Below are 27,538 nucleotides of genomic sequence, written 5' to 3' on the forward strand. Positions count from 1 at the left end.
ACATGACTTTAAAATGTTAATTCCATCAGAAAATGTCATTGATTACCATACAAAAAATATAAATATTTTACATGAATAAAAAAAAAATCACACATGATTTCAAAGGTTGATCATCTCGGTTCTGAATCCCAGTCTGGGTTAGGGAATGACACATTTGGTGTGTTCTGTCTAGTCTCAGAACAGATTGTGTGAAATGTCTTACGTTAATAATGGGGGAGGGACCTATAGTTATTCAGATTAAAGACACTTGCTATAACTACTGACAGAGACAAGGTCAAAACTGACACTAGAGAGAGAGAGACAGTCAGAGTGAGACTACAATTGAGATAGAGGGAGTCAAAGGCAGACAGTAAGAAAAAGGTGTGTATGAAGAATAGAGACACTTGCTTTAGCTCGTGGCAAAGAGGAAGTTGAAGCTGCTACAGAAAGGGAGATACAGAAAGATTGAGAGAGGCAGAGGTTGTGAGTAGAGAAGAGAGTGCAAAGCAGAGGAAAGGAGGAGAGTAAGAGAGAGGGTACAGGAAGCACAGAGCGTGGAGCAGGTTCTTTGTAGGCACAGCCTTACTGTCAGCCCCAGCAGAAATGCCCAACTTTGCCGGTACCTGGAAAATGAAGAGCAGTGAGAATTTTGACGAACTTCTCAAAGCCCTTGGTAAGCCCCTTCTTGACGTTTTGTCTCTCTCATCCCTCTCTTTGTTTCTCCCTTTCTTTTTTCAATAGCCTGCACAGTGCATCCCTGCATGAGCTTTATCCATCATGTGCATTTAAAAAAAATATTTGTATTTTCCTTGGGCATTGCTTCACTTCCAACAATATGCTATTGTCCTATCTCATCTAAATGAGGAGGGAGGGAGAGCATACAAGCAAGCTGTAGCGGGAAAGCCTTCAGCTACAGGAGATGTCAATGATATAGACATGGTATTGTTATAGCTGTGGTCCGGCTGCATGTGCATGGGAACAACATTACTCATGTACTAACGTTTAAGTAGGGCATGCGTTAGCAGTGTCAGTGGAGGTCTTCATGGAATTCTCTCTTCTGCCTTTTGTGGTTTTTTTTCTCTCACTTGCTTTTTTTCCTTGCTGATCATTGTGATGGTTTAGAATTGGACCAGTTTATCTGGGTCATTCATTTGTGTGGCTGGGTCTTTCTGTGTCTGGACTGTAAGTACCACGCTGCTCAAGCAATGAGACCACACTGGTCATACTTTGGTTTTGGGTGAGAATATTCCCTATGCGGCTGTTTGGGTTTGTTGCTCAGAGGATGGCTTTGAGTTGTGAGCACCATTAAACAGTTTAACAGTTAGTAACCCAGCGGGTACGTGTCATCAAATTGGCTCAGGGGGCCTGTTAAATAGTTAACAGAAACATGTTACGGTACTATATTTCCAGGTACAAATTCAGTTCAAACCAGAAAAATTAACATTACAAGTCAATCTATAACTTGAAAACTGCCCAATCCTTTTCCATTCATGAATTGTAAATCAATTACCTGAATTGAAAAAAAATTGCCCCTCTTGTTCTGGACCTGTATGAGTCCCTCAGCTCAACTAAGTTTGTTAAATATGCAAGCTGCAGTTTACTGACCTTGCTTAGCCTCCACCAAACAGATCCTGTGAACCACTCCGAGCTGTGATTACAATTTCCTTGTGAGATGTCTGCCAACCCAACACAGCACAGTTCAGCTATGATCCAATGGGGACCATTCTTCGTGGTTATGAATGTATGGTTCAGAGAGATTGCATGCATTCCGTCTGTTCTACGTTTTGTTCAGTCGTGCCCACAGTCTCTTAAGGATCGGACCCTTTTTTCAATTTTCACCTAAAATGACATGCCCAAATCTAACTGCCTGTAGCTCAGGACCTGAAGCAAGGATATGCATATTCTTAATACCATTTGAAAGGAAACACTTTGAAGTTTGTGGAAATGTGAAATTAATGTAGGAGAGTATAACTCATTAGATCTGGTAAAAGATAAGGAGTCACTTAGGAGTCTAGGTGCAATGTATTATTTGGCCACTAGATGGCAGCAGTGTATGTGCTACATTTTAGACTGATCCAATGAAACATTGCATTACTGTTCAAAATGTTGTATCAAGTCTGCCCAAATGTGCCGAATTGGTAAATTCATCAATTTTCAAGTACATAACTATAGAGAACATACAAAAATGATATGGTAATAAAAATTTGAAGTTTACACACTCCCAGGAATGTCATAGATGGATAATTAACTTCCCTACAGAAAATACACTAACCTTCACACATCTAGATGGGGGGGGGGGGGGCAGACACAGCAGGGGTTCAAACTGTAGAACCCAGTTCCTACATAAAAATGGATTTCATCGAACAAAACTATGCTACATTTTATCTCTGTGACCCTCAGGATGACAAATTAGAGCAAGATTACTGAAGGTAAGTACATTATCTACCTTCAGAGATGAATGCATCAAACCAGTTGCCGTGATAAAAGTTTTTTATTGTTGTGCACTCTCCTAAAACAATAGAATGGTATTTTTCACTGTAAATTTCACTTTTCTCCTGTAAATTGGACAGTACAGTTAGATTAACAAGAATTTAAGCTTTCTGTCCATATAAGACATGTCTATGTCCTGGGAAATGTTCTTGTTACTTACAACGTCATGCTAATCACATTAGCGCACGTTAGCTCAACCATCCGGCGGGGGGGACACCAATCCCGTAGAGGTTAACCACAACTGCCCCTGCAGATCATTAGTTTCCTCTTGCATAAGTGCCTGGTTAACTGAGAGCCGTGCATCAGCCTAATGTGGATTCCGACGCTGCTCTGCCTGTTTCTATCAACATCCCTATAATCATCTGTTAACTCAGAGGGAGGGGGGTGCACGGTGGACCATGATGCCGGTTTCTTGACCATGGCAGCATGGAACATGCAGTGCTGTGTGCAGCTTACTGCTATGACGTGATGTCAGCGTACATACGCAATACCCTGGTCCACGGCTCGTTACGTGGTCTTGCTTGTTGCATTCTATAGTTGGTTAAGGTTAAGACTACTGTTACACCAGTTGCTAAGTGCTGAAACCCACTGGGCAAAGACGTCAATTCAATGTCTAGTTTTGAATTCACGTGAATTCAATGTAAAAAAAAATGTTTTTTTAAATGCCACTATGTCATTGGATTTAGGTTAAAAAAAAAAAAAATTAAATACGAAATTCCCTTACATTGATTACTTTTTTCAAATCCAATCAGTTTTCCACGTTGATTTAATGTCATCACATTGCATTTTTGTTGTTGAAATGATGAAGAAAATGATTCAACCAGTTTCTGCACAGTGGGAAGTATCTAAAGCCCTTGGCAATCAATGCATGTTTGAGGGGAGCCATAGGGTGAATGTCTGGGAGTGAGTCCTCCTCCTTGAATAGCCCACAATCCAACCGTCAGTCTGTATCTGTGGCCATTTTGCCTGCAAGATAATATAGACAGTGTAGAGAGAGACCAGTAAGACCTGGTAGGGCTGATTCAGACCATTGGAAGGACGTAGGGGTGGCCAGACAGACTTGCAGAGTGGCACAGGGCATGCCAAAGCACTCCCCTCATGCCAGGACTTTGCCATGCGTCTTAGTCACTGCTTTACACTGACAGCCACCAGATTCTCCGAAACCCAATTCAGATCTGGCCCTGTGACACAATGTTGTTTTATTCCCCTCAGGGCAATCAGGCCAAATACTTAATCTCTTGCGCAGGCCGGAGCCCCAACAATTCCTCCGATTTCTCCTCAAGTTTTCAGATTTGTTACCACAGAGCACTTACCAGAAGAACAATGCTCTACTATTATGGTTTACCATTTTTAATTGGTGTCTGTTGAAGAAAAGCTATTCCTCATTCAGTTGGCCTATCATGTTTTTAAAAGTAAGAAAATATACATGATTAAGTAGCCAAGAGAAGAGAAAGTCCATAAAGAGAGAGAGAGGTAGGGCAGGGTGGGGTGGTGAGAGAGGGGTCAGGTCGAGGACTGTTTTGGGGTAAATCTGGTCCAGACGGATCTAGGCGGTGGGGGGTGTCTGTCTGTCTGAATCAGGCCTAACTCCCTCCTCCTATCCTTCCATTCCATTCCCTTCTCCCTCCCTGGTCTCTGCTGTGCCCATCCAGGCGTGAATGCCATGCTGAGGAAGGTGGCTGGGGCGGCTGCCTCCAAGCCTCACGTGGAGATCCGTCAGGACGGGGAGCAGTTCTACATCAAGACATCCACCACCGTCCGCACCACCGAGATCAACTTCCACATCGGCCAGGAGTTCGACGAGGAGACAGTGGACGGCAGGAAATGCAAGGTAATGTGGAAAGGGTATCCTCCATTGTGCAGTACAGGTACATGTTGCCTCTTAATAAGTGTAATGCACACTGATTTAAAAACAACTATATGACATGAAGTCAATCATAAAGAAGTATTCAACAGATTTTGGTAAATTACACATAATATGCCCATATTTATTTTTCTACTTGTTAGATAAACACTGTTATTAGGGCACCTTCTCGTTCGGCCCAACGGCTTCCTTGACTACATCTAATACACTAAATATGAAAATACTGGCAGAGAACTGTGATCACAGTGCCAGATTCCGGCAATCTAATACATTTTGCTAATTGTGGGATTGAAACTCTGTTCACTGGAATCTTGCCTGCAGATTTCCTATATATTAAAACATTTATTTCCGAATACAGTTATACAAAAGTATACAGAACACCTGCTCTTACCATGACATAGACAGATCAGGTGGATCCAGGTGAAAGCTATGATCCTTTATTGATGTCACTTGTTAAATCCACTTCAAGCAGTGTACAGTCGTGGCCAAAAGTTTTGCGAATGACACAAATATTAATTTTCAAAGTTTTCTGCTTCAGTGTCTTTAGATATTTTTGTCAGATGTTACTATGGAATACTGAAGTACAATTACAAGCATTTCATAAGTGTCAAAGGCTTTTATTGACAATTACATGAAGTTGAGGTTAGAGGTTCTTTTTCAAGACCTCTGTAATCTGCCCTGGCATGCTGTCAATTAACTTCTGGGCCACATCCTGACTGATGGCAGCCCATTCTTGCATAATCAATGCTTGGAGTTTGTCAGAATTTGTGGGTTTTTGTTTGTCCACCCGCCTCTTGAGGATTGACCACAAGTTCTCAATGCGATTAAGGTCTGGGGAGTTTCCTGGCTATGGACCCAAAATATCGATGTTTTGTTCCCCGAGCCACTTAGTTATCACTTTGCCTTATGGCAAGGTGCTCCATCATGCTGGAAAAGGCATTGTTCGTCACCAAACTGTTCCTGGATGGTTGGGAGAAGTTGCTCTCTGTGGCTCAGTTGGTAGAGCATGGTGTGTGCAACACCAGGGTTGTGGGTTTGATTCCCACGGGGGGCCAGTACAAAAAAAATGCATGAAATGTATTCATTACTGTAAGTCGCTCTAAATAAGAGCGTCTGCTAAATGACTAAAATTGAAATGTAAAAAAATGTGTTGGTACCATTCTTTATTCGTGGCTGTGTTCTTAGGCAAAATTGTGTGTGAGCCCACTCCCTTGGCTGAGAAGCAACCCCACACGTGAATGGTCTCAGGATGCTTTACTGTTGGCATGACACAGGACTGATGGTAGCGCTCACCTTGTCTTCTCCGGACAAGCTTTTTTCTGGATGCCCCAAACAATTGGAAAGGGGATTCATCAGAGAAAATGACTTTACCCCAGTCCTCAGCAGTACCTTTTGCAGAATATCAGTCTGTCCCTGATGTTTTTCCTGGAGAGAAGTGGCTTCTTTGCTGCCCTTCTTGACACCAGGCCATCCTCCAAAAGTCTTCGCCTCACTGTGCGTGCAGATGCACTCACACCTGCCTGCTGCCATTCCTGAGCAAGCTCTGTACTGGTGGTGCACCGATCCCGCAGCTGAATCAACTTTAGGAGACGGTCCTGGCGCTTGCTGGACTTTCTTGGGCACCCTGAAGCCTTTTTCACAACAATTGAACCGCTCTCCTTGAAGTTCTTGATGATCTGATAAATGGTTGATTTAGGTGCTATCTTACTGGCAGCAATATCCTTGCCTGTGAAGCCCTTTTTGTGCAAAGCAATGATGACGGAACGTGTTTCCTTGCAGATAACCATGGTTGACAGAGGAAGAACAATGATTCCAAGGACCACCCTCCTTTTGAAGCTTCCAGTCTGTTATACGAACTCAATCAGCATGACAGAGTGATCTCCAGCCTTGTCCTCGTCAACACTCACACCTGTGTTAACGAGAGAATCACTGACATGATGTCAGCTGGTCCTTTTGTGGCAGGGCTGAAATGCAGTGGAAATGTTTTGGGGGGATTCAGTTCATTTGCATGGCAAAGAGGGACTTTGAAATTAACATTCTGAAGTATATGCAAATTGCCATCATACAAACTGAGGCAGCAGACTTTGTGAAAATTAATATTAGTGTCATTCTCAAAACTTTTCGCCACGACTGTAGATGAAGGGGAGGAGACAGGTTAAAGAAGGATTTTTAAGCCTTGAGACAATTGAGACATGGATTGTGTATTTGTGCCATTCAGAGGGTGAATGGGCAAGACAAAATATCTAAGTGCCTTTGAACAGGGTATGGTAGGTAGTAGGTGCCAGGCACACCGGTTTGTGTCAAGAACTGCAACGCTGCTATGTTTTTCACACAGTTTCCCGTGTGTATTGTTGCGGAAATATTGTAATCAAAAGGAGAGACCTTTAAATTTCTTCAAAACAAGTCAACTTTATTATTTAATTACTGCAGTAATGGAGCTGGTCAGTAACCACCCCTGGAGGTGATCACAGATCTCAAGGAGTGGATTTGAGCCACAGCATTTTATAGAAAAGTCCATCCTCCTGGATGTTCATGACAAACAACAGATGTATGGAATGGGTCACAAGGTTACTAATAATTCACAGCAAACGGTATCTGCAGTAAATACTGTCCTCATTGTGTAGAGACCAGGGTCTGCCCCCCAACTCCATACTAGAGCCATCTCCCCCTGGTACAGTAATATAACAATCTTTCAATTTTGCTCTCACAGTATAAAGAATGGTCCATCACCCAAAGGTCATCCAGACAATTTGACACAACTGTGGGAAGCATTGGAGTCAACATGGGCCAGCATCCATGCCGCAACGAATTGAGGCTGTTCTGAAGGAAAAAAGGGTGCAACTCAATATTAGGAAGGTGTTGCTAACGTTTGGTATACTCAGTGTATGTGTATGGGTTACCACCACCCATAGGATTTAATCAGAATGCACTCATTGGCTCACCGCTCAATCTCAAAAACAAACACAGGTCACCCAACTCCAAGTTTGGTGCCAGAAGCTCAAAGCACAATCAACAGACTTGGGAGAGGAGTGGTGATTGTGTTGGGGATTACCAAATTAGTGTGGTGGGTAGGTAGGGGGGAGAGGGAGTTACTGTACATTTGGAAATGGGGAAATTTGTCTTTCAGTGATGGGATGGATTTGGGTTGGCAAAATATGGGGGTTGAGCATTGGGTAGGGTGGCAGAGCTACAGAGACTGGGAAAAGTGTGCTCTGGGGTTCCCTGAGGGTGTGGGAGAGGAGAAGGGGGATGATAAATAAGACTGGTTGAAAGTGTGTGTGTGTGTGTGTGTGTGTGTGTGTGTGTGTGTGTGTGTGTGTGTGTGTGTGTGTGTGTGTGTATCTGTGAGTGTGACAAGGCTTTTATTATTTTCCTTTTGAGTAGCGTTTCCATGAAAAATGAAAACATTAACATGGCTGACTTATTAGTATCATGCTGACGTCTGAGAAAGTGGATTAGAGGGCTGACATAGATGAGATAGATGGGGCCTCTCTCCAAGCTTTGGCCCTTCGGGGAACTCTCAAGCCGTTGTTTGGAATGAGCAGGTCACGATGCCACGTCAGCGCAGATAAACTGTGACTCAGCCATCTTCATCAAATACAAGGTACTACACTAGTCCCCAGCTATAGGCTGCTTTTCCACCAGGGTCGTTGCATGTCATTTCAGCAAGCCATGACATTCACCATCTCAGATTGTTCTGAAATCATTTTTGCAGTTATAAACAAATAAGTTTAGCATTCCTGCAGCCTTTTTTTATTTATATAATTTGATCTCTGAGAAATTAAGCTAATTGATTGCACCTAAATTGGACATTTAAATTGATAGGTTTCATCTAATAATTTTTTACCCCTTTTTCTCCCCAATTTCATGATATCTAACTGGTGGTTACAGTTTTGTCCCATCGCTGCAACTGCCGTACAGACTTGGGAGAGGTGAAGGCGAGAGCCATGTGTCCTCCAAAACACGACCCTGCCAAGCACTGCTTCTTGACACACTACTTGCACCAACGTGTCAGAGGAAACACTGTACAGCTGGCGACCGAAGTCAACTTGCAGGCACCCGGCCTGCCACAAGGAGCACTAGAGCACGATGGGACAAGGAAACCCCGGGCTGCCAAACCCTCCCCTAACCCCGACGACGCTGGGCCAATTGTGCACCGCATCATGGGTCTTACGATCACAGCCGGCAGCCTGGGATCCAACCCCGGACTGTAGTGACGTCTCAAGCACTGCGATGCAGTGCCTTAGACCACTGTGCCACTCGGGAGGTCCACAAAAGTTTTTTCTAATAATGAGTAAGACATTAGGAATCCAAATAAATGGTAAAAAGCCACCACCCACCCTAAGAACCCAATTCTGATTTTTTTTATCCACTGTCCACACTCAGTTTTACCCATATCAGATTTGCACACTGTAGCCTCTGAAGTTGCACACAGATGCAATGCTCATTTCCTGGCATTGTTACTTAACATTTTGGGGTGGTTGTCATGGTAATGCCAGGTCACGTGTATAAAAGCCCCATCAGAGCAAACATCAAAATTGTATCAGGATTGAGATCCACATACGGTGCTTTCGGAAAGTATTCAGACCCCTTCCCCTTTTCCACGTTTTGTTACATTACAGCCTTATTCTAAAATTCATTAAATAAATGTTTTCCCTCATCAATCTACACAAAATACCCCATAATGAGAAAGTGAAAACAGGTTTTTATAAATGTTTGCAAAAAAACATAAATAACTTATTTACGAAATAACTTATTTACATAAGTATTCAGAACCTTTGCTATGAGACTCGAAATTGACGTCAGGTGCATCCTGTTTCCATTGATCATCCTTGAGATGTTTCTACAACTTGATTGGAGTTCACCTGTTGTAACTTCCATTAATTGATCATGATTTGGAAAGGCACACACCTGTCTATATAAGGTCCTACAGTTGACAGTGCATGTCAGAGCAAAAACCAAGCCATGAGGTAAAAGGAATAGCTCTGAGAGGATTGTGTCGAGGCACAGATCTGGGGAAGGTCCCCAAGAACACAGTGGCCTCTATCATTCTTAAATGGAAGAAGTTTGGAACCACCAAGACTCTTCCTAGAGCTGGCTGACCGGCCAAACTGAGCAATCGGGGGAGATTGGCCTTGGTCATGGAGGTGACCAAGAACCTTATGGTCACTCTGACAGAGCTCCAGTGTTCTTCTGTGGAGATGGGAGAACCTTCCAGAAGGACAACCATCTGCAGCACTCCACCAATCGGCCTTTATGGTACAGTGGCCAGACGGAAGCCACTCCTCAGTAAAAGGCACATGACAGCCCGCTTAGAGTTTGCCAAAGGGCACTTAAAGGACTCTGACCATGAGAAACAAGATCTGATCTGATGAATCCAAAATTGAACTCTTTGGCCTGAATGCCAAGCATCATGTCTGGAGGAAACCTGGCACCTTCCCTACGGTGAAGCATGGTTGTGGCAACATCATGCTGTGGGGATGGTTTTCAACGGCAGGGACAGGGAGACCAGTCAGGATTGAGGGAAAGATGAACAGAGCAAAGTATAGAAAGATCCTTGATGAAAACCTGCTCCAGAGCGCTCAGGACCTCAGACTGGGGCAAAGGTTCACCTTCCAACAGGACAATCATCCTAAGCACACAGCCAAGACAACATAGGAGTGACTTTGGGACAAGTCTATGAATGTCCTTGAGTGGCACAGCCAAAGCCCGGACTTGAACCCCATCTAACAACTCTGGAAAGACCTGAAAATAGATGTGCAGCGACGCTCCCCATCCAACCTGACAGAGCTTGAGAAGATCTGCAGAGAAGAATGGGAGAAACTCCCCAAATACAGGTGTGCCAAGCTTGTAGCGTCATACCCAAGAAGACTCGAGGCTGTAATCGCTGCCAAAGATGCTTCAACACAGTACTGAGTAAAAGGTCTGAATACTTACTGTATGTAAATGAGATATTTCAGTTAAATCGAAATCGAAAAACCTGTTTTTGCTTTGTCATTATGGGGTATTGTGTGTAGATTGATGATGGAAAAAAATATATTGAATCCATTTTAGAATAAGGCTGTAACGTAACAAAATGTGAAAAAAGTAAAGGGGTCTGAATACTTTCTGAATGCACTGTGTGGATGTGGTATATATAAAAAAACATCAGATTCCATGTGTTTTTTTTGCTGTTTACACATTAGGGAAAATATCAGATTGGTATCAGATATGGAAATAATCAGCAATTTATAATTTTGCGTCCCCTTGATATTTTAAGAAGAAATTGTGCACCAATATTGTATTTTAAAAAAGCCTGTTATATTAAATAAAGTGCCCTTTAATATAGACCACATAGACAATTCAATAAATCCATTTTTTTATATGAATAAACACTTAAATTGCTAAAGTGCCAAAAATCTGCATTTTTACATGTTCCTCATTATGACTTCTAGGAAGATTTTAACCCTTAACCCCAACATTTCCTCAAGTTTTCACCATCATTATAAAGGCCTAGTTACGCAATTTCTGAAGATTCTAATGTATTTCATGTTATTCATTCATGTGATCCCTAATTTTACGGTAAAGCCTGGTATGTGAACTGAACTCTCGTTTTAATATGGTTAAACTATTCCTTTTGACATTATTTTTGCAAAAGAAACATTGAACATATAATACTCAAATCATAGTGTAAAAGCAGGTGAGCTGGTCCTACTCTTTTTGGCCATTTGCTGGTGTTTTGTGCTGGGAAACTGACACTTACTATAGACATTTCGTTTACCCTTTGAAATGGGAAAACATGCTTTTTATGATGTTGAACATGTGCTCTTTATGACAGAATGTTAAAATGAGGTGAAATTAAGTTGTTTTTGACCAAGTTACACTACCCAAAATATACTCTATTCGTGGAACGACCCAGATCTGAATTGGACTGCATGTGTAAACGCATCCTAATAAGCTCACCCTCAAGTACACAAAACAGACTTTTCTACTTAATTTTAATCACATTAATTGTCCTATTGAATAACACTGCCACGATAAATTCTGATTGAAATAAATGTTTATTTTAATATGAACATTTAAAAAATATAAATGCCAAAAAACCCAGAGCAATAATAAGCCATCTGCTATTGTTTGAACCAAGACACATCAGTTAAGCTCTTGCATTTAGGGGCATGTTAAGAACATGGATCTTCAATTCTTGAGTTAGTAATTTTACATGTGATTAAGTTAGGTGGAAGTACTTGCCAGCAATCACATGTTATAGCAACATTGATCTTGAATCATAGATTTTGGTATGTTCGAACTAAGACCGCTTACGTCACCAGTTTCAGAACAGGCCATGGATGATTTTACAAAGAGCTGGTAACAGTCGCCAAAGCATACATCTCTAGGACACTAACATATTCCTCTTAAAGTAAAAAAAGAAAAGAATAACAGTCGAATCCCCCAGAAAATCCCCCAAAAATGTCTAGACAAATGGTATTCTGGTGGCAAGATAATTGCAAGTGGAAAGAGGAAAACATGCATCAGTGCGCAGAGAGCTTTTATGTCAATAAAATCGCTGCTCATAACTGTAAGGGGAAAAATAATCTTACTGGGGAAAATAAATCTTACTTTTGTGAAAAAGACAAAATAGAAATGCCAACCCAAATAGTCAACATTGTATCGTCATGACACGAATGCATCTTACTCAATTTCTAGACTGACTGAACCAGGAATCTGTAACTCATTGGTTTGAGCATTAGATTATGGCACTGGGTTTTTATTTATTTTATTTGACCTTTTTTTAACTAGGCAAGTCAGTTAAGAAGAAATTCTTATTTTCAATGACGGCCTACGAACAGTTGGTTAACTGCCTTGCTCAGGGGCAGAACGACAGATTGTTACCTTGTCAGCTCTAAGATTTGATCTTGCAACCTTTTGGTTACTAGTCCAACGCTCTAACCACTTGGCTACCTGCTGGGTTCCATAGCCTGTGCAGGATATTTTACAATTCAGTGTTGGATCGTAAGAGACAGAAAGGCCCCTACAGTCTGTGCCCTCAGGCATGGTGGACAGACCCATACATCTCTTTGGCTGCCATCTCTAGGCCATCTTGTACCTCCAGATCCCCATCGGTTATGTCTGGGTATTTATGTGTAGAGTCTATGGGAATGGCTCGTGTCTGTCAGGTAGCATATGATCGATCCCTCCATTCCTTTTGATTTAAAGTATTTTCTGGCTGTTCGTGAGGTTTGAGGATCACTTTTAAAAAAGTCTCTGCTCCCGTCCTCGATACAAGTATTTCCCAGGTAAATTTCCTTGGTCAGCTTCCACTTAGCTTCATGGTAGGCACAGTCCCCAATTAGACACCGTACTGGCTGGGCTTGTGGCAGGGTCCCGAGCCATGGGCCTGGCCCAGGTTGGGGGGTTTAAAGGGATTACACTAAGGCAAACAGGCGAGGGCTGTTTCACACTGGCACAAGGTTAAAAGCGCTCTCTAATCGGGGGATTGGAGGGGATCAGGAGAGCCCTTCTCACTTACAGGGGCATCTCATTTCTGCCGGCAGGGAGAAAGTGATAAGGAACATTCAGCGCTGAGAGAGTCGCCCCACAGGGAAGGGGCTGGATCAAAGTTTTAGTCAGGAGTCACAGTGACCCCCCCAAAAAGTGATAATGAGACTGAGAGAAACCTGGCTGACGTTGACGAGCAAATTTCACCAACGCAAAGCTCTTCAACGTCAAAGTGGCCATTGATGCTGTAGAAACGTGAAAAGGAGAAGCTACAGCTGTGTATATGTACATACCACGTATAACTCACTCTGCTTGTCAGCGACCACGCTTATTTTTTATACCGAACCTTGGTGCAACCATTATGGTCTCTCCTGAAGACCGACACCAAGAGGAGAACGCTGCACTTCACGACAAACAGACGACTTTGACAAATCAAGTCTTTTGGCCTGGCTGGTTGCTATAGAGACAGACTTTTAGAATTACTCACCTGCCACAGGGTACACTACGTGCAGGGGGTTCAGGGAGATCGATTAAGATGCCGTGCAAAGACTGCAGTCGTAGTTCCTTCCCGTCGTTTGAGAACACAGTCCATCAAGACGACAAAAAGGTCATTCTTATTGACATACAGTCCCTTCAGAAAGTATTCATAACCCTTGACTAGTTCTACATTTTGTTGTGCTACAGCCTGAATTCAAAATGGATTACACATTTTTTTTCACCCATCTAGACACAATACTCCATAATGACAAAGTGAAAACAAATTTGTTTAAAATGAAATGCAGAATTATCTCATTTACATGTGTATTCAGACCCCTAAGTCAATACTTTGTAGAAGCACCTTTGGCAGCGATTACAGCTGTGAGTCTTTCTGAGTAAGTATCTAAGAGCTTTCCACACCTGGATTGAGCAACATTTGCCCATTATTATTAAACACATTTTTCAAGCTCTATCAAATTGGTTGATCATTGCTAGACAACCAATTTCAGGTCTTACCATAGATTTTCAAGTAGATTTAAGTCAAAACTGTATCTCAGCCACTCAGGAACAATCACTGTCTTCTTGGTAAGCAACTCCAGTGTAGATTTGGCCTTGTGTTTTAAGTTATTGTCCTGCTGAAAGGTGAATCAATCTCCCAGTGTCTGGTGGAAAGCAGACTGAATCAGGTTTTCCTCTAGGATTTTGGGTGTGCTTAGCTCCATTCCGTTTCTTTTTTTATCCTGAAAAACTCCCCAGTCCTTAACGATTACAAGTATACCCATAACATAATGCAGCACCCACTATTCTTGAAAATATGGCGAGTGATACTCAGTAATATGTTTTACTGGCTTTGCCCCAAACATAACACTTTGTATTCAGGCCAAAAAGTGTATTGCTTTGCCACCTTTGTTTTGCAGTATTACTTTAGTGCCTTGTTGCAAACATGATGCATGTTTTGGAATATTGTTTTTCTGTCCAAGCTTTTTTTCACTCTGTCAATTAGGTTAGTATTTTGGGGTAACTACAATGTTGTTGATCCATCCTCAGTTTTCTCTTATCACAGCCATTAAACTCTGTAACTGTTTTAAAGTCTCCATTGGCCTCAGGGTGAAGCGGTTTCCTTCCTCTCTGGCAACTGAGTTAGAAATGATGCCTGTATCTTTCAGATCTTAAATATGCAAGTAGGACCTAAAAAATTGTTAAATTCACTACAGAAACATCAAGTACTAGGTGCACACGTATAACATATGATACACCATCCAAAGTGTAATTAATAACTTCACCATGCTCACATTGATATTCAATGTTTGCTTTTCATATTTTTTACCCATCTACAAATAGGTGACCTTCTTTGCAAGGCATTGGAAAACCTCTAGTCTTTGTGGTTGAATCTGTGATTGAAATTCACTGTATGTGTAGGGTACAGAGATTTGGTTGTCATTAAAAAAATCATGTTAACACTATTATTGTACACCGAGTGAGTCCATGTAACTTTTTATGTGAGATGTTATGCAAGTTTTTACTCCTGAACTGATTTAGGCATGCCATAACAAAGGGGTTGAATACTTATTAACACAAGACATTTCAGCTTTTCATTTTGATTTAATTTGTAAAAAAAATAAATAATAATGAATCAAATTATATATACACACTACTGTTCAAAAGTTTGGGGTCACTTAGAAATGTCCTTGTTTTTGAAAGAACATCTTTTTTTTTGTCCATTGAAATAACATCAAATTGATCAGAAATACAGTGTAGATATTGTTAATGTTGTAATTGACTATTGTAGCTGGAAACGGCAGATCTTTAATGGAATATCTAAATAGGCGTACAGAGGCCCATTATCAGCAACCATCACTCCTGTGTTCCAATGGCACGTTGTGTTAGCTAATCCACGTTTATCATTTTAAAAGGCTAATTGATCATTAGAAAATCCTTTTGCAATTATGTTAGCACAGCTGAAAACTGTTGTCCTAATTAAAGAAGCAATAAAACTGTCCTCCTTTAGACTAGTTGAGTATCTGGAGCATCAGCATTTGTGGTTATGATTACATGCTCAAAATGGCCATAAAAAAAGCACTTTCTTCTGAAACTCGTCAGTCTATTCTTGTTCTGAGAAATTAAGGCTATTCCATGCGAGAAATTGCCAAGAAACTGAAGATCTCATACAGCGCTGTGTACTACTCCCTTCACAGAACAGCACAAACTGGCTCTAACCAGAATAGAAAGAGGAGTGAGAAGCCACGATGCACAACTGAGCAAGGGGACAAGTATATTAGAGTGTCTAGTTTGAGAAACTATTTTCTACTATGTAAAAAATAGTAAAAATAAAGAAAAACTCTTGAATGAGTAGGTGTTCCAAAACTTTTGACCGGTACTGTATATATACAGTAGCCTCCAAAATTACTGGCACCCCTGACTGGCAATGGACAAAGAATACTTTAAAAAATAAACAATATAACTATAGAGAAACTCAAAATACCAACATGTGAGAAATACTGTTCTTTATTAATGTTTCAATGGAACCCACCAAAATCATTTATTGATTTAATTATAAATCAATGTCCTCTAAATCAAGGTTTCACAATTAATGGCAGCCTTAAAGTTTATTGTAAATAACATCTACCAAATTTAAACCAATAATTAAATTCCATTTATTTAAGTTTATGTAAGTCTTAAGGAACTATATTGAGTCATTACATCACTTCCTGTTTCACTAGGGTATAAAAATTAGGTAACACGCATGCACTATCCCTTTGTCATCCTACACCATGAAGAAAACAAAAATAACTGGCAGTTCAAAAGAGACAGATGGTCGTAGACCTTCATAAATCTGGTAACGGCTACAAGAAGATCCACAAACGACTGAATATACCACTGAGCACTGTCAGGGAAATTATTAAAACATTCAAAACATATGGAACAGTTGAAAACCACATGGGTAGAGGACACAAATGCATTCCCTCCCCCCCAGGATAGGGAAGAGGATTGTGAGAGAAGCGACAAAATCCTCAAGAATCACTGTGAAAGAATTGCAGGCCTTGGTGTTGTCTTGGGGTCACCAGGTTTCAAAAAGCACCATCAGATGCCACCTCCACAACCACAGGCTCTTTGGAATGGTTGCCAGAAGAAAGCCCTTTCGGACCCCAAGACACAGACGCAAGCGCTTGGAGTTTGCCAAACATCATTTAAATTATGACTGGAAGAAGTTGTTCTGGTCAGATGAGGCCAAAATGTAATGTTTTGGTCAGATACAGCATCGGCATGTTTGGCGTCGAAACAGAGATGCATACAAGGAGAGGCACCTCATACCCACAGTGAAATATGGTGGTGGGTCAGTGATGTTTTGGGGCTGTTTTAATTCCAGAGGTCCAGGGGCACTGGTTAAGATTCACGGCATAATGAATTCCACCAACTATCAAACAATTTTGGCTGACAATCTGGTTGCCTCTGCCAGAAGGCTGGGACTTGGCCGTGGGTGGACTTTCCAACAAGAGAGTGACCAAAAACATACCTCAAGATCCACACAGAAATTATTCTGTGAACAAAATCAATGTTCTGCCATGGCCATCTCAGTTGATCATCATCGCAGTTGATAAGAGCAAACCCAAGAATGTGAAGGATCTTGAAAGGATCTGCATAGAGGTATGGTCCAAAATCCCTCCAAATATGTTCCTTAACCTTGTCAAATATTACAGGAAAAGACTCCATGCTGTTATCCTTGCCAGAGGTGGTTGATGAGGAGTGCCAATAATTATGAAACCTTGATTTTGGTGAAATATATTTTGTATAAAATAATTGTATGATTTTGGTTGGTTCCATTGAAACATTAATAAAGTACAGTATTTCTCACATGTTGGTATTTTGAGTTTTGAGTATATTGTTTATATTTTTTAAAGTATTGTGACAGTAATTTTGGAGCCCACTGTCTATATATATTTCTACTTTGACATTTTGGGGTATTGTGTGTAGGCCAGTGACAAAATATATAAATTCAATCTATTTCAAATTCAGTCTGTAAAACAATAAAATGTGGAAAAAGTCAAGGGGTGTGAATACTTTCTGAAGGCACTGTATAAGGAGATCCGAAGTGAGTTAATTCAGTGAGGCAACATGCCTTCAGTTTAGAGTTAAGTGAGATGGCTTCCTGGGTCTTGGCTATTGGAGCTTATTAGGCTGTTGCGTTGACAGCCACGCTCCCTGCTGTCCTTTGACAGACAATGTGTCATCCACAGTCAGCCAAGTGCTTGGAACACGCCTGCAGCGAGGCACAGGGAGACCACAGCTCCACAGCTAGCCATGGAAAGTCTCATGAAAGAATGCTTTTGGCTGAATTTTGCTCAAACACTGTGTCATGTTGACAACTCACTGGATCAATGTGATAAACTAAACTAAAAACCAGTGACGTACCAATGAATAATAGATAGCTTTCAGGACTGTGCATTGTCATGAAATCACTAAATGTAATGTTTTATGAAGATGCACCCTGCATCTATACCTTGCAAGCAAATGAAAAACTGTAATAGTCTACAAGAATATCTTGGGTGGGGTGGAGTTCATGGGAAGTAAGGGCTTTAATTTAGGATGCCGCTAAGTAAAGCACAAGAAATCCCAATTCACCCCAAAACATAGATGATTATTCAGAGCAGGAAATAGGATTTTCCCCACTTAAAATTAGACTCCCTCTTTGTCTGCCGAGAGGCCATGGTAACAGAACGGCTCTTATCCAAAGCCAAAGCCAGCAGATGTTCCAGTCAACTAGCTTCTTAAATGATACAGAAGAGGCATGACGGGGTAAACCAAATGCCCGGAGGAGGGATGGGGAGGAAGAGACCAGAAGAAAGAGAGAGGGAGGGAGAGAGGGAGAGGGAAAGAGAGAGCAAATCCATCCGAGTCGGTGCCAGAGACGGATGATAGTGGAAAATGGGGCCGTAGCAAATTCGACTCTGGGTTTATTAGAAAGGAGAGGAGAGAGCTTGAAAAAAAGCGCAGTGCACAGCGGAGCTCCACTGTTCAAGCTGTAGCTTGTCTGTCTACGGGCCCGGCAGGCACTGATCGCTTCCCCCAACCTTTGATATGGTGATTAACATTTGGGTCTCACAGACTAGGAACTGCAGCATAGTCTACTGTGGACAACATCAAACAGCATGGAGAACGGCTATGTACACACTATCGAGCTTTGTTCAAAAGATGTCCTTTTAATTACATTGAAAAATAGGTATATTCACCAGCAATTAGAAGGAATAGATTACTTCGTAAATCGTCATAATTGATTGAAAAAGAGTTGCAGTAGTTGTAGTTTGATCATTTGGGAAAATGTTTTACTCAGTTGTGACTAAATGTGTTGAGGTCAAATATTGTACACATTTTAGAGTTACTGTAGTATTAAGCTCCTTTTTGATAATTTGGAAAATATTCTATGACCGTATTGTGGAATGTAGATTATTAAATTAGCATTGCGTAGTGACTTCATCTTCTGGTCAGTTCCCAGAGTGACAGGCTAGCATCTGGCTACAGAAGTTTGCATGTTATGCTTAAGTGAGTTACGTTGTTGGGGACGCAGGTTTGAATCTCGAGTCTGCGGTGGTAGAGATGGACAGTGGTGCTATATTATTCAGATCTCTCAGTCGGCTCTGAGATTGCTGCGAAAATAGAGGTGGTGGTCAAAGGTAACATTATCAAAACAAACTTCACAAGAAACTCTTAGCCAAGAACCACAGATCTGGCTCATTTGCATCAATAGTCAGCCAAGACCTTAGGCTTTGGTTCCTGGCTTTTATGAATTGATAATCCTTTAATATTTGAATCAATTACCCAAGGGAAAATGTGTCTTAAAACCATTATTAAATCAAACTAACTGAGAAAAACCTTGACCTTTTTGGTGCTAAGAGGCTTATAGAATGTGTTTTTTCTGCCTATAAAAAAGGCCTTCATAGATGAGACTTAAATAAGGATTGGAGACAGGTCCTGAAGTTTGTATTTCATTTAAAAGGGTCTTAAATAAATATAATTTAATGGGTTGTTCCTTTTGCACCCCAGGGCAAGATTGGGGGGGGGGGGGGGGGTTCAAGGAGAGGATAGGGGTGTTGCATCAAACCGATTGAAGTAGCTTGTGTCCAATGTACATAATGACTAATGGATCCCATTGAGACCAATGCCCTCTTTTGAAAGGGAGCCCTGCATAAACAAAATGTATAAAATGTACAACATTCAAACATAATCAATCTATCAAATGTATTTACAAAGGCCTTTTTACATTAGCAGTTGTCACAAAATGCTTATACAGAAACCCAGCCTAAAACCCCAAAGAGCAAGTAATGCAGATGTAGAAGCACAGTGGCTAGGAAAAACTCCCTAAAAAGGCAGGAACCTACGAAGAAACCTAGGGAGGAATCAGGCTCTGGGGGGGTTGCCAGTCCTCTTCTAGTTGTGCCGGGTGGAGATTATAAGAGTACATGGCCATTAAGGCCAGATCGTTCTTCAAATGTTCATAGATGATCAGAATTTCATAATCGAGCATACAGAGGTCGAGACAGTAGGTACGAGAAAGAGAGAGGGAGAGGGAGGAGGAGGGAGTCTAAACAGCAGGTCTGGGACAAGGTAGCTCGTCCGGTGAACAGGTCAGGGTTCCATAGCTACAGGCAGAACAGAAGCACGACCAGGTGGACTGGAGTTGTCAGGCCAGCTATTCCTGAAGCATGGTCATAGGGCTCAGGTCCTCCGGGAGAGGAGAGAGAGAAGAGGGAGAGAATAACTAAGATCACACAGGACACCTGACAGGAGAATTTAACTAGATAGGACAGACTGACCCTAGCCCCCCGTACATACACTATTGCAGCATAGACACTCGGGACAGAGACGGTCGTCTCTGCCTGGCCAGCTCCCCCCTCCACTGGGATTCTCTGCCTCTGACCCTATTACAGGAGCTGAGTCATTGGCGTGCTCGCGCTCACCCATGCCGTCCCTAGGAGGGGTGTATCACATTATGCCAAGATTGTTTTGCTATACAAGTAGGCTGAGTCACCGACGTGATCTTCCTGTCCGGGTTTGTGCCCCTTCGGGCTTGGGCGGTGGGGAGATATTCATTGGCTATACTCAGCCTTGTCTCAGTGTAGTAAGTTAGTGGTCTGTTGATCTCCCTTTGGTGGTGTGGAGGCTTTGCTTTGGCAAAGTAAGTGGGGTTATATCCTGCCTGGTTGGCCCTGTCCAGCCAGGCAGGATATAGCCACTCATTAGTAAGAGGCACATGACAGCCCACTTGAAGTTTGCCTGAAGGCACCTAAAGACTCTCAGACCATGAGAAACAAGATTCTCTGGTCTGATAAAACCAAGATTGAACTCTTTGGCCTGAGCATCACATCACATCCAATAATCACATCTGGAGGAAACCTGGCACCATCCTTACTGTGAAGCATGGTGGTGGCAGTATCATGCTGTGGGGATGTTTTTCAGGGTCAGGGACTGGGAGACTAGTCAGGATCTAGGGAAAGATGAACGGAGCAAAATACAGAGAGATCCTTGATGAAAACCTGCTCCAGAGCGCTCAGGACCTCAGACTGGGGTGAAGGTTCACCTTCCAACAGGACAACGACCCTTAGCACACAGCCAAGACAAAGCAGGAGTGGCTTCTGGACAAGTCTCAATGTCCTTGAGTGGCCCAGCCAGAGCCCGGACTTGAACCCGATTGAACATCTCTGGAGAGACCTGAAAATAGCTGTGCAGCAACACTCCCCATACAACCTGACAGAGAAGAATGGTAGAAAATCCCCAAATACAGGTGTGCCAAGCTTGTAGCGTCATACCCAAGAATACTCGAGGCTGTAAATCGCTACCAAGGGTGCTTCAACAAAGTAGTGAGTAAAGGGTCTGAATACTTATGTAAATGTAATATTTACGTTATTGTTTTTAAATAAATTAGCAAAACCTTCTAAAAACAGTTTCCGCTTTGTCATTAGGAACCCGATCGAACATCAGATTGATGAGGAAAAAAAACATTTCATCCATTTTAGAAAAAGGCTGTAACGTAACAAAATGGAAAAAGTGAAGGGGTCTGAATGCTTTCCGAATCCACTGAGTGTACAAAACATTAAGAACACCTGCTCTTTCCATGGCATAGACTGACCAGGTGAAAGCTATGATCCCCTTTAGATGTCCCTTGTTAAATCCACTTCAATCAGTGTAGATGAAGGGGACGAGACCGGTTAAAGAAGAAGCCTTGAGACATAGATTGGGGTATGGTAGTAGGTGCCAGGCGCACCGGTTTAAGTGTGTCAAGAACTGCAACGATGCTGGGTTTTTCACACTCAACAGTTTCTCGTGTGTATAAAGAATGGTCCACCACCCAAAGGACATCCCGCCAACTTGACACAACTGTGGGAAGCATTGGAGTCACCATGGGCCAGCATCCCTGTGGAACACTTTCGATAGCTTGTAGAGTCCATGCCCCGACGAATTGAGGCTGTTCTGATGCCAAAAGGGGGTGCAACTCAATATTAGGAAGGTGTTCCTAATGTTTTTTACACTCAGTGTGTGTATGTATATACACTGAACAGAAATATAAAACGCAACATGTAAAGTGTTGGTCCCATGTTTCATGAGACAATGCCACAGATGTCTCAAGTTTTAAGGGAGCGTACAATTGGCCTGCCGAGTGTAGGAATGTCCACCAGAGCTGTTGCCAGAAAATTTATTGTTAATTTCTCTACCATAAGCCAATTTGACAGTATGTCCAACTGGCCTCACAACTGCACACCACGTGTAACCACACCAGCCCAGGTTCTCCACATCCGGCTTCTTCACCTGTGGGATCTGAGACCAGCCTGAGACCAGCCACCCAGACAGCTGATGAATCTGTGGGTTTGCACAACCAAAGAATTTCTGCACAAACTGTCAGAAACCGTCTCAGGGAAGCTAATCTGTGTGCTCGTCGTCCTCACCAGGATATTGACCTGACTGCAGTTTGGCGTCCTAACCGACTCCAGTGGGCAAATGCTCACCTTCGATTGCCACTGGCACGCTGGAGAAGTGTACTCTTCACGGACAAATCCTGGTTTCAACTGTACCGGGCAGATGGCAGACAGACAGCATGTATGGCGTTGTGTGGGCGAGCGGTTTGATGATGTCAACATTGCGAACAGAGTGCCCCATGGTGGCGGTGGGGTTATGGTATGGGCAGGCATAAGCTATGGACAACAAACACAATTGCATTTTATTGATGGCAATTTGAATGCACAGAGATACGGTGACCAAATTCTGAGTGTCACGTCCTGACCAGTGAAAAGGGTCATTTTGCCATAGTAGTATGGTCAGGGCGTGGCAGGGGGGTTGTTTTGTGTGTTTTGGGGTTGGTTTGTTTCTAGGAGAATGTGTTCTAGTTTTCTGTTTCTATGTTTCATTTTCCATGTGTGGCCGAGTATGGTTTCCAATCAGAGGCAGGTGTCTTTCGTTGTCTCTGATTGGAAGCCATACTTAGGCAGCCTGTTGTCCTTTGGGTTTTGTGGGTGGTTGTTTTCCATTTAGTTGTTGTTACCTGACGGAACTGTTGGTCGTTTGTAATTTTGTTATTGAAGTGTTTTCATTAAAAGGAAGAATGAGCACTATACACGCTGTGCCTTGGTCTGTTCACTACGACGCATGTGACACTGAGGCCCATTCTCGTGGCTTTCATTAATTTAAATTGACTGATTTCCATATATGAACTGTAACATCTTTGAAATTGTTGCATGTTGCGTTTATATTTTTGTTCTGTGGAGATAAGCCAAATATCAAAGGTGAGACATACATATACAGTCTGTCACAAACACAGGCTTCAGGGAAGCAGTGGGTCCTTGCTTCCGCGACCACCACATCCCTAACTATGGAGCTCCCCCATAACAACCACCCCTGGAGGATGAGGAGAGGGTCGCTGCGAGCATGTGGGACGTGGTCCGGAGGCTGCTCCATGAGATGGCTGGCTCAGTAACCCAGGACCAGATTCAGAGGATCTTGCACTGGGTACTGAGATGGAGTGAGAAGGACAGGGGGAGTGGCGGAGGACTTCATCGGAAGGCTCCGGTGAAGTCAGGGGGCTCAAAGCTGTAAAATGGTTAGAGAGCCGCAGCTCTGGACGAGAGGACAGAGGGAGGATATGTTGGATTCCACTTTAACTCCAATGGTGTAGAGCAAGACGCAGAGTAGATCTCTGGTTCTCGTCAGTGGGATGTTTTAATATGGGAAAGTGTTCCAAGGTAGTATCCTCAGTAGCTACTGCAGAGGAGCCCAATCTCGTATAGCAACCAGGATTATCACCTCTGTCATTTAGAATTGTTGCATCAAAAACAGCATGCAGTCTTGAAGTTTCCTTAGCGAGAGCGAGACGTTCTTTTAGAACCCTGTTCTCCTCTAGTAGCTCAATGATCTGGTCTGTTGAGGCAACGAGTTGTTTACACTTTTCACAAGTGTATAGGTCAGTAAATCCTTACTCTTTCACTATGATGAACATATCACAGGTCTCACATTTTATGGCTTCACTGTCCATCTCTGGATCTGACTCCAAATCAGAGCAGTCCAACATGCTTATGCTCGGGTCAGAAACAGCAGTCCCGGCTTCTAGAGCCAACTGCGACGTGAGACAAGCTTTGTTGCTGCCAGCCAAGTAGCCTAGCTAGTCGGAGCTAGCCAGGGCTTGCCTGCTAACGTTAGCGCCATGAGACAGCAAAAATCCAGCCAAAAAGAACAGCACTAACACCATGGTCCCGCAATAAACACTTAAAACAAAAGTTTAAACTGGTATAAAATGTACAAGTGTCTTAAAAATATTAAACGTGTAAGTATTTAAAAAAAGTATAAAACACAAAAGCTCTGTATCGCCGATCCATACTGTCTGCTTCCGACGAACACCAATAATGACAATACATTGTAGTCCTACACCTTATAGTGTTCTACTGTTTTTGTTCCAATTTGAAGCATTTACTCGAGGGAACCCTATGTGGAAAATATTGCTGTGTGTGAAAGGAAAAAGTTACCAGTTGTGTTGCGGAGGCATCTGCCAATTATGTTTTATATTATAAAACAATGAATGTACTGTAGTCTACTGACTAGTCCCCCTATATCTTCCTATGACCTCACAGAGTCTTGCAATCTGGGAGACGGAGAACAAGATGGTGTGCAAGCAGACGCTGGTGGATGGAGATGGGCCCAAGACATACTGGACAAGAGAACTGCGAGGAGACGAGCTGATACTGGTGAGGACTACAATTGTAGTCATTGTAGTAGTCTATACTACTAATAGTAGTAGAAGTAATAATATAGGTATCGCTAGCCAAAAACCTGAACTTGGTCGGTAACCTCGACACCCAGAACCAAATCACCTGCTCACAGTCTGTCAAGAGACTACTTGAGTGATTAAACAAACTCCCATTTTGACATGGATCAATGTGCATAGAATATAAATGAATTTCCTTGAAATTGTTATGAACTGTTATATTGCCTTAGAAGGGTCATAGCACCTTCTAGATGCATACAGCATTATTCAACTATGTTGTGTGCTATTTCTTTATTATACCATTTCAGGTCACACTTTATTTGGATAGTCTGGATTTATAATCAACAAACTATCCGTTGATAAGCAACTGCTTGCTAAGGTTACAGTTTAATTTAGAGCCAGGGTTAAGGTTAGGGTAAGCGTTAAGTTTAGGATTAGGATAAGGGTTTAGGTTAGGGTTAGAGCCAGGGTTAGTAGATTGTAGATAGTTCATTGGAATATTACTCAGTTTGTAGAGCATCTACAGATGGACTATCCAAATAAAGTGTTACTCAGTTTCATAATACACCATCACTGCATCTATAAGATGCTATGAATATGTTTCTAAACCTAATTTTCTGCAGTCCAGCCCAACTCCTCAGTCACAGACCTCATAACTAGTGATATAGCATGAGGGGGAAGGTCTAAAAGCAGCATGTACATTTACAGCACATTAAAGATGGGATATAAAAACACCTACTGTGCCCTATGAAATACTTTGTTAATAGAATCCCATAAGCAGCCACCCTGGAGATGCATCCATTTCCCAATGCCACATAAAGGAAATTAGATTATAAGAGGACATCTTCTGAAGTGAGGAGCTTTACGTCATCTTTCACAGAGATGTGGAAGGATTACAGGATAACAAGAGGGTTTATATAACAGAGTATTGCCAATACCATTATACTCCTGTTGCATAAAGCCAGTGAATACGGGTTTGAGTCATGGTTTAGTCTATAGCCCCAAAAGTAATATAGAATGGGAAGAGTTCAGGATTAGTCCAATGCACCATTATGAGCCAATAGAATACAGTTAACTGCAAACAAAGTGGAAAATGGGTGCTCAGAAACGCTATTAATGACAAAGTAGATCTTCCTTTTATAAAAATGCAGTACATCTTCTTACACGTTTGCTCTTCCTTGTCAATGAGTCACTATACTGGTGTATGAGCATTGCTCATAAAACTGATGATCAGGAAGGAGTGTATGTATGGATTTTCTTCAAGTGGGTTAGTGATAAAAACCAGAGTGCAGCCACGTATTGGGTGCACAGAGCCGGGCTCCAGTGACATTGGACGTCTGACCTCCAGCTGGTGGGGGTGCCTTGCACCACTAATGGATCCCATTGATATAGTTGAAGAATGACAGCAGCGGAACTATTCGGATGGCTGCTGGTGACACAGGCACTGCTCTTCTCACTTCAGTCCCCATCACAGGAGGTTGGTGGCACCTTAATTGGGGGCGGACGGACTTGTGGTAATGGCTGGAGCAGAATGGTATCAAATACATCAAACACGTGGTTTCCATGTGTTTGATGACATTCCATTCCAGGCATTATTATGAACCGCCCTACCCTCAGCAGCCTCCACTGGTCCCCATAGACTATGCACATGATATGACGCAACCCCATAATGGTTTGATAGAGGACAGGGGTCTTCTCTTGTAACTACAGGAGGGATGTTCTGTCGTTTCATACAGTATGCTATATCACTCTCCTCTAATCCCGACATCTCTGATTTTTGAATCCCAAATGAACCAGGCTTTTCTTGTGTGGGTAGCTTTGAACTTTCAAGTTCTAGGGATTTAGAATGTTTTGATGGGTTCAAGGAAGTCCAACATTTAAAATTCTTAAATGCTTTTAAAAGCTTAGCCTCTTAGTCAAGCAACAGAGCAGCCACCACTAGTGCAGCAAATTAAACCCCAATGTGCAGAAGTTGATACTTGTGAGCATTAAATCACACCAAGATGATACTGATATACTGTAAATAAATTCACCCTGGAATCTAAGTTCGACATGAGGAAAAGAGTTGTTCTCCATCATCAAACTTACACCCAGACGGTGTCTTTTGAATGATGGGTCAGACGGTGAGACTAAAATATATGCAGGAATTTCACGAAAAAGCCAAAACAAACAGTCTGGCCTCGATTCGAGACTCAACCATTCATTTTAAGGAAGCACACAGACTCAGAAGCTGAAATTCAAAGTGATAGTTTGATTGTCTTTGGCAGTTCTCGCTGTAACTGGGGCGCATTTCCATAAAATATGCACGCTCCATTTAATTGATTATAATTAAAATCAGCGTTTAAGGCAATGTTTCACAATTAGCACAGCTTTCCCACTTCGCTTCAAAAGAAAAAAATGGGACAGAATAAAGCTGGTCACAAGGAACCCTCAATGTTAGCATTTTGAGGACATGGAAGATATTTACTTTGTTTTATTACCGTGGGCACTCATCTGCCATCCAAATAGGTGTTTAATGTAGTGGAAATAAAACCAATGCTCAATTATGCTATAGTTTAACCTTTGCTGACTTATTCTCTTAACGGTATAATGTGAGCTTGAATTGAGAGTATGGGAATCTGTGTTTGTTTGTTTTCCCTAGATGTTCGGGGCTGACGATGTGGTGTGCACACGGATTTACTTACGAGAATGAAGCTTCTCCAAGGCCAACCTGGACAAGACAGAAAATACAGAAAATAAAACCAGTCAGATATGTTACAACACTCCTTAACCCCCCATTTCCCTGCCATGCTGGAAAATCAATATATAGTATATCCTACGTAATCCAGCAGCATCTGCTGCATAGTCTACATAAAACAACATTTGCGTAATATGGTAATTTGTGGTGTGGTAATGTGTGTTACAGTTCTGCTATAACTGCAATTCTCAGTGTTTGATCCATATCTACAACCACTACCTTCTTTGTTGAGTTTGTCAATATTGCAAACAGGAATAAAAATGGAATAAAAAAA

At 42.1% G+C, this 27,538-nt stretch overlaps 1 protein-coding gene across 1 annotated transcript; it reads left to right on the forward strand.

Annotated features, from left to right (window-relative positions):
• The first annotated feature begins 242 nt into the window (after positions 1 to 242).
• On the forward strand, positions 243 to 27,538 carry crabp1a (cellular retinoic acid binding protein 1a). The gene is made up of 4 exons (XM_029758448.1): positions 243 to 652; positions 4,122 to 4,300; positions 24,394 to 24,507; positions 27,169 to 27,538. Exons 1-4 carry the CDS (start codon positions 583 to 585, stop codon positions 27,217 to 27,219), a joined length of 414 nt encoding a protein of 137 aa, XP_029614308.1. The 5' UTR covers positions 243 to 582; the 3' UTR covers positions 27,220 to 27,538.

Source organism: Salmo trutta, chromosome 7, assembly GCF_901001165.1.
Source record: "Salmo trutta chromosome 7, fSalTru1.1, whole genome shotgun sequence".
NCBI classification, from domain to species: domain Eukaryota; kingdom Metazoa; phylum Chordata; class Actinopteri; order Salmoniformes; family Salmonidae; genus Salmo; species Salmo trutta.